The sequence below is a fragment of the Prinia subflava genome, chromosome 14 (assembly GCF_021018805.1).
Source record: "Prinia subflava isolate CZ2003 ecotype Zambia chromosome 14, Cam_Psub_1.2, whole genome shotgun sequence".
In the NCBI taxonomy this organism is placed as follows: Eukaryota; Metazoa; Chordata; class Aves; order Passeriformes; family Cisticolidae; genus Prinia; species Prinia subflava.
Window position 1 is genome coordinate 11,618,984 of NC_086260.1, and position 12,631 is coordinate 11,631,614.

A 12,631-nucleotide genomic window follows, 5' to 3' on the forward strand; every position below is an offset into this window, starting at 1 on the left:
GATTTGGGTGCAGGAGATTAATCAGGTAGGGATTCCATTGGAGCTTAATTGGCAAGAGATATTGCAGGACCTGAATCTTTCCTGTGAGGCACAGGCACAAGGAAGAGTTCCAGTCTGCAGAGGTTCATGTGTTGGTGGGAACCATTAGAGGAGGGTTTGTGAGCACAGTGGAATCCATACTGCTGTTTAAATCTCAGTTTGATAGACAACTATCTAACCCATGGCTCATTCTGTTTAGATGGCAATCCTAGTTCAGACAAACATTTGTAGCTGCTGGGTGCTGTTTCTCCCCATTTTGGTCAGATTGTCATTTGGTTTCGTGTCCTAGGCACCCTGCCAGTGTCTGTCTTTCCTCAAATCTCCCCTTGCCATTCATGAATGTCTTGTAATCCTGCTCTTTCCTTGCATGCAGCCCCCAGGGTGGTTGACATCCAGCGTGCCAGGGTATAGGAACCACATGCCACGTGCCTGTGCGCTTGCTTTGCCCCCTGGTACTGTGTTGCCCCAGGGTCTGGTAACCTCCAACAGGGTGCAGGAACTGCTGATATGGACAGAAGCCAGGCCTGCCCTGTGGTGTGCCCTGCTCAGCTCACCCCCTTGGCTCAGCACACACATCGCGTGGGTCCCAGCACGGCAAATGTGGGATCTGCAGGGCTGCGATCCAGTCCTTAAGCGGCACAAAACAAACGGGCTGCAACACTGTGACGAAGTGCTCCAGCCTCTCTGGCTTGACACCATGTCTTTATATATTGATGCTATGACACCAGCACTCAAAATAGTATCAGGACAATTTGATTTCCTGCAGATCTCAGGATGGGGTCATAAAAACGGAGACTGTTCTGGAGAAATGGGATAGAGTGGAAATGTTTGTGACATCACTGCCACTTCCATGCCAATGGCCTCCTACTGCTGCAAACATGTGATTGTGATTTTGCTGCACACTTCATCAGAGAAGTGCCAGACTGGTTGGGGGAGGGAGAGAGAGGGAGGGAGAAGGGGCAGAAATATTCTGTTCTTGTATCTCAATTCAAATATCTGACAACAGCCTTGCAGCTCAGGGTGCTGAGTGATCAGGAGTGGGACCATGGAGCTGAGACTGTTCCCAGATCAGCAGAACTCAGGGCATTGCAGCAACCTAACTGGGGGCTAAATAAGGACCTTAATTTTATGGTGGAGGGTCTTGGACTGTATTGGTGTGCCTCAGTGGAGATGTGGTGTCTTGTGCTCAACCCTTCCTCACTGGTTCTATTTGCTTCTAAAGTCACTTTTCTTGGCAAGAAAAACCTACAGACCTGAAATATGGCTATAACAGCAACTGCAGGCTGTTATAGCCATATTTTAGGCCGTTATCAGGGAGAACAGATCTCAGTGTTGGAGTTTCACCCATGAAGCAGAAAACAGCAGGTAGGGATTTTAGCAGCAGAGGATAAGGAGGAGAGAGGAGAGAAAAGAGAGGGAAGAAACAGAACTCATCACCAAAAATAAAACCAGATTGTGTCTGAGGACATTGCAGGAGGAAATCTTGTGTCAGTTGCTCCACAAACAACACTGAAAGCTGTAAAGCTCATCTTGGTAGCAAGGTTCCATCCTTCCCAAGCAACAACCAGTGGAGATCAGCCCTGGATGTGTTCAGCACATGTAATCTTGGGGTACTGCGGAAGGGAGCAATATCTGCAGAGGCACAGGCAAGCAAAGGGATCCAGCTAATGCACCCGTGTATCAGATTAAGCTGCCAAAACCCAAACCACTTCCATCACTGTCTGAGGAGAGACTCACTCTCTGCTTAATGGGATGTCTGTCCTGTTGTTGTCACTCCAGGGAGAGGGGCTGCTGCCACCAGAGTGTGCAGCCAGCTGTGAGTTTAAAATCCTATTAAATGGGGACTAACAGTTGCAAAAAAAACCAGGTATCCCCTGGTGGGGATTTAAAGATGTTTAGACATAATTTGATTTTCCAAGCAGATGTCATTATTGTTAAACAGTTGCTCACTTGATATGTTCAAGTTGTTGGCTGTAATTGCTAAAATTAGCAGGTCTGCATAGAGCAAAGGTCAGTCAGTTAACATCGTGATTTAGTACCTTATGAAGTAATTCCAAATGGTTTTATGTATGTTTTTGTTTTTGCAGCCTAAGCCCACATTAAAGTAGTTGTGGGCCGGGCCCTGCTATTAAAATCAGCCTCTCAGCACAGACTGCTGGCCGCACTCAGTGATGGAGCTTGAGCCACCCTTGCTCCCTGCTCTGCCTGGTGCCACAGGCAGCTGGGGCCACACAGTTGGGTCTGGAGCCACAATCAGAAGGGAGGCTTCCAGCTGCCCCCAAGGGTGACATCTTGAAGCAGGGCTGGTGCTGGAAATAAACCCATCAAGCTCAGCAGTGACTGGAAGGATGATGGGCTGGTTTCCATTCAGCAGCTAAATATAAGGGTGTGCAGTTGGTACCCCTGGTCCTCATAGGGGGATTGACATGCAAGCACCTTCAGCCATGAACACACCTGAAAGACTCACCACTGACCAGGCAAGGTCCCAAAATACAGGTTTTGGAGGGAAGAGGTGTTTTTGGGAGAAGAACAGAGAACTGGAATTGGGCAAGGCAAAGACTCACAAAATTGTGCTGTGGCTGGTTGGACATCTGGTGCTGTCTCTTCCGGTGCTGCAGCTGCTAAATGGCATGAGAAAAAGCTTTTTAAAACTCCTTGAAGGTGTTGGTGTTTTGTTGGCAGGCTCAGTGTCAGTCTGATCCAATGTCCTGAGACAGAAAGGGGTTTGCTTCCAAGGCAAGGTGTGTTGGGGTTCACTTACAGAACTTAGAGACTGGGTTGTGTCTCTGTTATTTACTCTAACAGAGACACAATCCATTCCAGGGGTGGTTTGGGCACACCTGGCAGATTTCTTGCTATTGCAGGAATGCAGGACTTTGCTAATGCAGATTGACTTCCTCTCTTACCATCAGACCTTTATGATCTTGGTCTTGTTTTGGTTTTTTTAATCTCAAATATTTAGCTCACAGAAAGTGCTGCAAGGCATTCTGTGGTCTGCAGTGCACAGGGAAAAATGGAAGAGGATCTGCAAGTCCTCCTGGACTCAACAACTTTCTGGGTGAGCTCGGTCCCTTCCCAGTCTGTGTTCCCTTACTCCTTCCAGCAGGTTTGGGTATGTGCAGCTGCCAGAGCTGCCCCAGGGGATCCCTGCTACTGCAAGCAGCAATAGACACACTCTGACCCAGGGATGGAAAAGAAAGAACTTGCTCTTAGGTGCTGCTTTAGATACCAACACAGGAGAGGGAAGTACTGACCCAAAGCAAGAAAGGTCTAAGATGTATATAGACTTGCATACCTTTGTCTCAGATCAAAAAATATTGATGGGCATAAATAAATATAACATTAGAGACAAAACTGAAACAAAGTTTTAGCCCTAAAAAGCTGAAAAGGTTCAGGAGATGGGATTTCAACTCTGGTCCAGATTTCCAAACGTGTTGTTTGATCAAAGACTATTACAGTTTCCAATTCAAAATGTGCAGTTTGATTTTTGTTGTTGTTGTTGTTGTCATTGGGTTTTTGGTTGGTTGGTTTGATTTTTTTTTTTTTTTTTTACCTTGGACTTCCTCTGAGGCAGCATAACGTAAATTCAATAAGCCATCTCTCATGAATATGGTGTCCACAGAAGAAGTATCGGTAGAAATATTTACTCATGTTTGCTCTGACCAAAATAATTTTTCTGTAACAATTCTCTTAAATATTTGCAGTTCTCAGAGTCTCAATGCCTGCAGGACTGTTGATGGCTTCCAAACTGTGGAGGAGCAGCAGACATGGTTTGTCCCTGCACAGAGGTTTTCCCTGCTCCCATTACCACTGGCCTCCCTCTATGCACCCAGCATGCAGTTAAGCTTCCACTTGCTGCCCAGCGCTGTCTTTTTCTCACTGGGAGAGGGACTTATCAGCCTTTAACAGAACAAATGCAGTTTTTTGTCTGTTTTTCCATGCTGGACACGGCATCAATTGCTAAGGATGGTGATTTAAGCTACATTTGTCTTTGCAAGAGAAAAAGGCTTTGAATAATGGGTGGCAGAATTCTGGCTAATTTAACTTATTGGTTAATGCTCAGAGTCATTTTCTAGCAACACTACCTCACAGTCTCCTTCAAAGCACAGGAGTCTGTTATTCCCATTTTACAGCAGAGGATGCAAAGACCTGCCCAAATGCAGGCAGCAATTGCAATCTGGATTAGAGTGAAAATGTCCCTGAAAACTAGTTCCAGTCTTCAGGGAGACCTCACTAGGCAGGGAAATCTGGGAAACTCAAGAGGATGTAGCATGGGACCAAAAATAAGAGGTGTGTAAGATTTTAAATGCTTAAGGTGATCTGGCCAAGCAAGGCTCAGCTGTTCATGTCAGCCCAGGGGAGGGCGGAAACATGCGGAGCACATTCCGTAGCTCAGTGGAGGACAAGAGCAGTGTACTGGCAGGCTGTGCAAGAAATGCATTGTGAACTGGCTCTTGCAGCTGTGAGTAAGACAATAAAGATGGTAAAGCACCATCTAAGTCTTCATATCCAGCTTTGCACAAAGAGGGAGCTAAATTTAGCCCCCTGGAATCTGTTGGCTTATGGTTTGAATTCAGCTCTTTGTGTTTGAATGACTCCAGGAAGAGAGGGAATATAGATTGTCCCAGTCAGAGAGTCAAACTCACCTTTTCCCTGCTCACTTTCAGCCCCTGAGTTATGCAGTACTTCCATCAGGGCCTCTGGTCATAATTTGCAGGGCGTTCTCAAGAAAGCTCCAGTTTTCTTTTACACTTGAAGGAGTGACATTTTGTTCCTTCCTTTGTTTTTTCCTATGCCATTCTCTAGGCTCTCCATGTCCCACTGCCCCCTGCCAACCCTCTTGCCCATGTATAAAAACATTTTTCAATGGATGTGCATCTTCTCATGCACCAAAAGTAGGAAGGGTATTCTTCACTTAGTCTCAGGGTGATATATGAGAGTCATACAAGGCTTTATTCATCCAGCTGGTGGACTTTAATACTGGCATTTCAAGGAGTGGGAAAAGACCTATAGCTTGTTGTAGGGCTCTCTTACGTGCCCACAAACCAGCTTGTCTCCTTTTGCTGTATTAGTCAACTTGGTCTCTTTGGCAAACGAGTAAGGTTGCTTTCACATGTGTCTGTGATACATATTTACTGAATAATCACTAGCTATTACCTCCTTCAGGCTTTGTGGACTCACACTCTTTAGTTTAGCATAACCATATCTTTAACTGTGAAATATTTTGCTCCCAACCATTAAGAAGTCTGGATTGATTGTGTCATGAACTAGCATTTATTGATGCTGCTTGTAGTAGATCCCATCAGTTGAGCTATGAGAGCACATCCCACAGCTTGTAGTAAATACTTGTGCTGGTGACATTAAGAATTCAGGTAGTCTCTCCCATTGATTATTACAGACTTCAGCTGGCCATCTTCTTCTACTTCTTTTGTCTCGTGCCCATCCTCAATGATTTTCCGGGTGGTGATTGTCTTGCCATTGATCACTTCAGTAGTGGTTATCACTGTTCTAACACGATATGGCCCAGCTGTGTTTTCAGCAAAGAAGGAGGTGGTGTGCCTGCTGGGACAGAATGAATTCCATTGCACAAACGGCTCCCTGGACCTTCCTCCTCTTCCACTTGTGCTCTGCCAGTTTTCACCATTGATTCTGATGTCAAAAGAGTTCAAGAAAATACATGTAAATGGATACATCCCTCCAAAGACCTCTTCTTGATGGGAGAATCCATGATGGGAACCAAAGAAGCTGTTATAACCCACTGCGGCCCTTTCTCTGAGGGTTCTGCTCTCCTCAACAGACTTGTCATAGAGTGATCGCTTCTGAGGGTTGGACAAAATCTCGTATGCTTCAACAATTTCTTTGAATTTCTTCTCAGCTTCCTCCTTGTTTCCAGGATTCTTATCAGGATGCCATTTTAGTGCCAATTTGTGGTAGGATTTCTTAATATCATCCTGTGAGGCATTTTTTTGCAGTCCAAGGACCTTGTAGTAATCTGCCATCTCAGAGGAAAGCTGGGGTTTTTTTGGAAGATGCCTGGTTATCTCTCTCCCACCAAGGCTGATCAGCATTCAGAGACTCCTGGACACCCAGTGACACTGCGCTCCTCACAGGTAGGAGATGTTCAGTCTGCCCCATGAGCTGCTCTGTCTGCTGCAGTACAAGGCCACCAAGAGCTGCTTGACCATAGACATTCTGTACAAACCTGTTGCTCACAAACCGTGAGATTGTGACCTCAGAGAGGGTTCAGCCAACCTTGGCTCAGTTGTCCGGACCACATTCCAGGGTGGAGTTGGTTGTCACTGGCCTTCTGTTTCCAAATGTAGATTATGCACATGATGTTGTAGCTGCTGGATGCAACAGTGCTGACTCAGCTGTGATGTAGGACTGCCATAGAATCATAAAATGGTTTGGGTGGGAAGTGACCATTTTTAAAGGTTATCTAATCCTTTCCCCCTGCCATGGGCAGGGTGTCCTCCCACTATAACTGGTTGCTTAATACCCCAACCAAACTGGTCTTGAACACTTCCAGGGATGAGCCACCCACAGCTTCTGTGGGCAATGTCTCACTGTTTTACCACCCTCATGACTTTTTCAGACTACTTTAGGCCTTAACCTGCCCTCAGATACTCAGTGTGGTTTCAAGTGCAATCCAGGGAAGTGTGGTATAGTCAGGTCATACTATTCCATGGGACATAGTTACCTATGGCAGCAGCTATAGGGAAGCTGCAGTTTGGCTACACATAGTTCAGAAAGACTGTTGATAAATCAGAGAAAGCCCAGGGAAAGGCTATAAAATGTAACTAAGGGACTGGAAAATATGCTCTGGAGGGAGAGACTTGGGGAAAGAGGAAGTTCAATGCCAGCTGCATCATAGTCAGCAAGAACCTCCATGGGAACAGAAATTCAGTGCCATAGGGATTTTCAGGCTGCCAGACAAAGCAGTTGGAAGATATCATTAGCCAAATTTAAATTCAAAATACATTGTACATCCTTCTTTATGAAGATAGTGAATCACTAGAACTTCCCCATTTTTAAACCCTGAGTGGGAATTTTTCTTAAAATCATGATTAGATGGACATCATAATCTTTTCTGAATTTACAGACAAGACTAACACTTTCAGAAGAGCCTCATTTTCATGTTGGTAGTAAATTAAATTCCCAGAATTACCAACTTTAGCCTCTTTTCTATGTGCCTCTTTGGATATGTGTCCCAAGGTATGTACGCATGTACAACAGGGATGGCCCAGGAACTCGACACAAGCAATCAAACCTAGGGTTATCCTGCATCTGTTTCTGTTCCTTGGATTTGCCATTCTGGTGGGAAATACAATATCCTCAGAGGGAAACATGACATGAAGAAGCTCTCCAAGGAAGTGCCAATAATGAGAATTCATCTGTCTGTAACACAGGGTCATAAACACCTACTAATAGCAGCATATATTCCAGATCACTGCCCTCTTTTCCGTTATCCCACACTTTGGGAAGGAGTCAAGAGCCAGCTGGACCAAAAAGAGCATTTGCACAGCGTATGAGCTGGCTGCTGTCCTAGCACACAACCGGGAGGTGGGGGAGGGGGAGAGTGCTGTGAAAGCAAGGGGCAGTCATGTCAGCCTGGAGGCAGCAATGGAGACAGAAGGAGGAAGGCAACTGAGCTGACAGTGTTGAGAAAGGTATTTATACTGCTGGTGCTCTCACTGGTCAGTGATGGGGCAGTAGCATGGAGTAGCTTGTCAGCTTTGGGCAGTAAAAGTTGCCACAGGACAGTGTAGGTGTGGGAGCTGGGGCTGAAGGAACTGCAAAGCAAATGAGCTCATGGTCCTGTGGGCTCACCTCACTGAAGAGATCTCAGCTTTTGCCTCTTTTGGGATAGAAGTCTTCTTAATTACAGGGTAGTTGTGCTACATGATTTGTTTTTCTGCTGTTCTGGATGTTGTTTGTTCTGTAGAAATGGCAAAAGTAACAGCAAGCTGCTGCTGCCCATTTGAGCTCAGAGGCCTCTTTGCATTCCCAAAACACCCTGGGTGTTCTACACTGAGGGAAGAACTAAGACTTGATGGCTCACTCAGACTGTAGTCTTATGCTTGAAATCTTCATGAAAGGGACTAGATTTTTTAAGGATTGTCCATTGGATTTGAGGGTGATCCAAGTTTACCACCCACAAGTCCCCAGAAGGTGCCAACAGCTCATAGCCATTGCCAGCATAGTCCTTTTGCAAATGCTTGGCAGAAATTTCAAGAATTGCTGTTCCTACTCTCTATTACCCAGAAGGGAAAACTGGACATCAGAAAGTCTGTCAGAGAGGATCCCAGGTCCTCTCCAAATTATCAACTTCGGGGAGTGGGGCTATGCACGGAAGAGAGCTGACTGACTTTTGTGTTGTCTTTCCAAAGCATCTCTTCCCCTACTTGCTTTTGATGCTCAGAGCCCATCTCAGACTGGCTGGCGCACTGGGTTATCTGTCTTGAATTTAGCACATCCTACCCAGCTGAAAAGTAGGGAGTGTTTTTCTCCTGTCATCCCTGAATGGAGGATGTTCGCTGCCTGTCTGTCTGCTGCCTGCAGCAGGCATCAGTGATTAGCAGCCATTCAAGACAAGCCACTGCTGTGAGCCAAAAGGGTTTGCAAGGAAAAAAAGGAAGAGTCAAGGAGAAGCAGGGAGAAAGGGAAATGAGACATGCACACATCAAGTAACCAGACCCAAACTGGCCTGGCAGCCCCTAGGAACCAAGGCTTTGAAATGAGAAATGTTTTTTGTATCTTAAATCTCAAGTACAAACAATAAAAGCCAGCCCAGACTGTGTTCTTTGAAGAGAAAGTACGAGTGACCTGAACAGTGGTTATCAGCAGTATCATTAAGATAAACCCTTAGCATGATTTAAAGCATCCGAAACTGAAGGCAGCACTTTCAGATACTAACAAAATGGTCTGACATTGGGGATGAAAATCAATAGTAATCTGATGTCACTAAAAATACTCAAAAGTGTCCCATGGCTGATAGAGGTGAGATTAGTGTAAATATTTGTATTCTAATCAGTGGCACGCGAGAGCTGTAGGCAGCCTTTCTGTCTATTTAATTAATGGAGTGGCTTTTTAAAAGGATCCTAATCATATGTGATTGTATCTGCTTATCAACATTTTTGCTAATTAGATGATATGGAGGCAGTCACTCTGCTAATTCCCTCATCCAAACAGCATATCCTGCACAGATAAAGTACAGTCTCTTTTTAATAAGAAACAATCATGAGACAGACTAACCTTAATGGTGCTTATTATCTGAGGATCTTTGGGATTTTCTTTCCTACCCGCCCTCTTCTTCCTTTTCCCTCATTCCCTGCTTCAGTATGCCAGATGGATGTGGATGTAGCAGTCCCTGACCCCCTCAGTTCCCCACCCCAGGCACTGCCATGTCCAGCCTTCTCCTCCCTCCCAGCAAGATATTGGGTCTGTAAGGGCAGGGATTATCAGCCCAGTCAGGATGGGGAGCAAAACAGAAGGCACCATGCAGCAAAATGTCCCAAACTTTTTGTCACCCAGATGACAGGTGATCCCAACCATGCAGCCTCAATCCCTGATCTTGCCCTTGTCACCCCAGTGAGCCCTGGTCCAGAAAGATTAAGTGCCTCTAAGCTGTGAAAAAAAAATTCTATTATTATTTTGATTATTAATATTAGGAAAACTTTCTTCAAGAAAAGGACTGTCAAGAATTGGATCAGGCTGCCCATGGCAGTGGTTGGATCACCACACTCAAGGTATTTAAAAAGGTATTTAAAAGTTGTGGTGGGTTAGTGGTAGGATTGGCAGCACTCAGTTTAATGGTTTGACTTGGTGATTTTAAAGGTCTTTTCCAATCTAAAGAATAATTATTATTGTTATTATCATGGGGTTTTTTTCTGTTTTAAAAGCATCTGAGGGCAGATGAGGTCTACACAAGTGATTTCTCATCAGCCCTGTTGATTCTGTGACAAGGCTGGGGTCCTTTTATCTAAATCAACACAAGTCAGAGACATTTGTTCCAAGCCCTTTGACTATCCAAACAAACATGAGTCATGCTTTCCTCCACCAGTCAAACTGTCATTAGATGCCTCCCCATGGGTCAGCCTTGTTGGGGGGCATGCTGTGCTCAGCCTTGGAGCAACTTTCCTGGGGATGATGGTCAGGAATGGGCACACTGGGCCAACCTCCCACTGGGGTCGAACAGAGGAACCTGCCTGACTTCAGAACAAGACTGAAAACTAAATAGAAATTTTGCCCTGAAGAAGGTCTCCTCACCTCTCAATATACAACACCTAGATAAGGAGAACCCATCCTGAATGTGTGTAGCTCCCATCCCAAGAGCATCTGGGTGGAGCAGTGGAGAAGGGTGCCTGGTGCTCAGTTTTGGGAGGTCAGGAGATTGTCTGCTGTTTTTGCAGCTCTGAATGTTGAGAAGAAAAGGCTTAAACAACACAGATTCCTCACTCTGTACAGGAAGGAGTGTCAGCAAGTCCTGTGCATTGATCGCATGTGTCTGGCTTAGCACAGAGGTTGGATGTGGGATGGAAGATGTGGTGGCTCTGGGGAGTGCTGACTGGAAGAGACCCTCAGAGGCTGGGACACAGAGCTGGGTCTGTTTCCAGCTTTTCTGGGACTCAGGCTGGGGCTTAAGGCTAAACCAAGATTCAGGCAAGAAGAAAACCATTTCCTCCAAGTGGTAGTGGGGAAGAGCAGGAATATCAGAAAAACATTCTTTTTTGAGATATGAGGACAAAGAGGCCTGATCCTACTTAGTGGAGTCTGGTCCTACTTAGTGGAGTCAAGAACAAATCTGACATGTTTTTTATGTTATATCATGCCCCATACCCAAGGCTGGACCTTGCTTAGTCTTGAAAAATCCAAATGCTACTGTAACTCATGTCCATGGACTCTGACCCCAGCAGAGTTCAGAACACTTTGGTTTCACTGACTGGATCATCTCCACATGTTATTTGCAGTATCCTCTCCTGACATAGCTATGGTGAAGTTGGACTCAGCAACATGGTTGGCTGGTCCTTCTACCACTCCTCTTTGGCACAGTCTCTAGCCCTAAATCCTCCCCATGTAATGCACAGAAATTAATCCAACACTGACTCCTTTCTCAGAGGGGTTTCCTGCTGTTTGTTCCATGACTAAGGGCTACAACTTGAGAAGAGGAGGGGCTTCTGGGGCAAGGATTGTATTGCAAGCCTTTGAGTCCTGGGGCTTAATGAGGTACAGCTTATCAGCAAAGCATGCTTATCTGGAGCCCGCCAGTGTACCTGCTCCAGCCCCATCATGAGTGAACATGTTTCACCACCCAGTTGCAGGGAGCTGGGAGCATGGTCAGATGGCACAGTTCAGCTGATGTGTGGCAACTTGTGAAGCCACAGCAACTTTATCACTTCACAACATCCATACATAGCCACAGCCTTGAATCTTTTGTGGGGAAAGAAAGGATGATGAGTTACTGTTCTGGATCTTCTCCCTGTTTCCATTCAGTGGGAAGTGGTATGTGGAGCATTCATTTAATAAACCAGAGGGGAAAAGCTGTAGATCAACTTCTCATTATTTCAGTGCTGGCTCACACCATCACTTGGGCTTGTGCCTGACAGTTCAGTGTGTTATTTAAGGCCACTCAAGCATTCTGCAGAAATTATGCCACCCTCCTCTGAAAGTGTGGGGTTCATCCAATCAGGGAAGGCCTGACTCCATTAGTAAGTTTATCAGTGCTTATTTCATCTCAGTTCAAGGCCTGTTAATGAAGAAGATGCTCACTTTGAAGACTAGTCCCTACTGAGAGCCAGCTCTCTAGCAGAAAACCTCCTGGAGATGTTTTACTGATGTGGATGCACAAGTGGTGCTGGTTTGTAGGGAAAGAGGGGAGTCCTAAGTGGTACAAAACTTTGGTGAAGTTCCCCATGATGTGCACACAGACATGCAGGAGAGATGGTAAGTGTTTGTGCCCCCATATTTTCTAATGTGTTATACTTACATCCAACAAGGGCGGCCTGGGCAACCCAGGTAGCAGGACTGATCAATTACTTTTATGGGAATGGGGAACGGAATAAAAACACTGAAGCCATCAGGAAGTGTGTTCTGGTCCTGCCCGTGGGCACTTTGTACATAGGGCTGATGGGCTGACAGTGAAATTTCCACACTGCCTCAGCAAAGGTTTAGTCTGAGTTTATTGCTGAGATTAAAAGACTGGAGAATACAAATTGTAAATGTGATGACTTAAGAGCTCATAAATTCAGTGTACAGCCCCATTCCAGAGAGCTTGCATGCAACGCAGCCACACTGCCTTGGGCTCACAAGCTGCCCTTGCTCCCATTGCTCAAACCCATGTCCTGCAGGAAGCCCTTCTGCCCTGCCTAGCTCCCAAAACACTGCATTCGCATGTGTGTGCACAGATGCTTGGAAACAAACACACACCGGACAGGGATGCTGTCCTGCCCGTGCACACTAGGAGTTCACTGCTTATGTACAGACATAGACACCCTGCCACTGCTTCAGCCCAGAAACCAGCACTAGTGCTGGAGCAGTATTTGCAGTCACTGCAGTGAGGGAACAAGTGGAGGTCCTTGAAGATGAGTTCCTA

General features: G+C 45.7%; 1 protein-coding gene across 1 annotated transcript; it reads right to left on the reverse strand.

The window, feature by feature from the left end:
* Window positions 1-5,399: 5,399 nt before the first annotated feature.
* On the reverse strand, window positions 5,400-6,038 carry DNAJB8 (DnaJ heat shock protein family (Hsp40) member B8). The gene has a single exon (XM_063411488.1). The coding sequence runs from the start codon at window positions 6,036-6,038 to the stop codon at window positions 5,400-5,402; it is 639 nt and encodes a 212-aa protein (XP_063267558.1).
* Between the last annotated feature and the right edge of the window lie 6,593 nt (window positions 6,039-12,631).

Bases quoted from the DNA above. Each gene is read 5' to 3' on its own strand.
- DNAJB8 (XM_063411488.1), bottom strand. From the start codon at position 6,038: ATGGCAGATTACTACAAGGTCCTTGGACTGCAAAAAAATGCCTCACAG.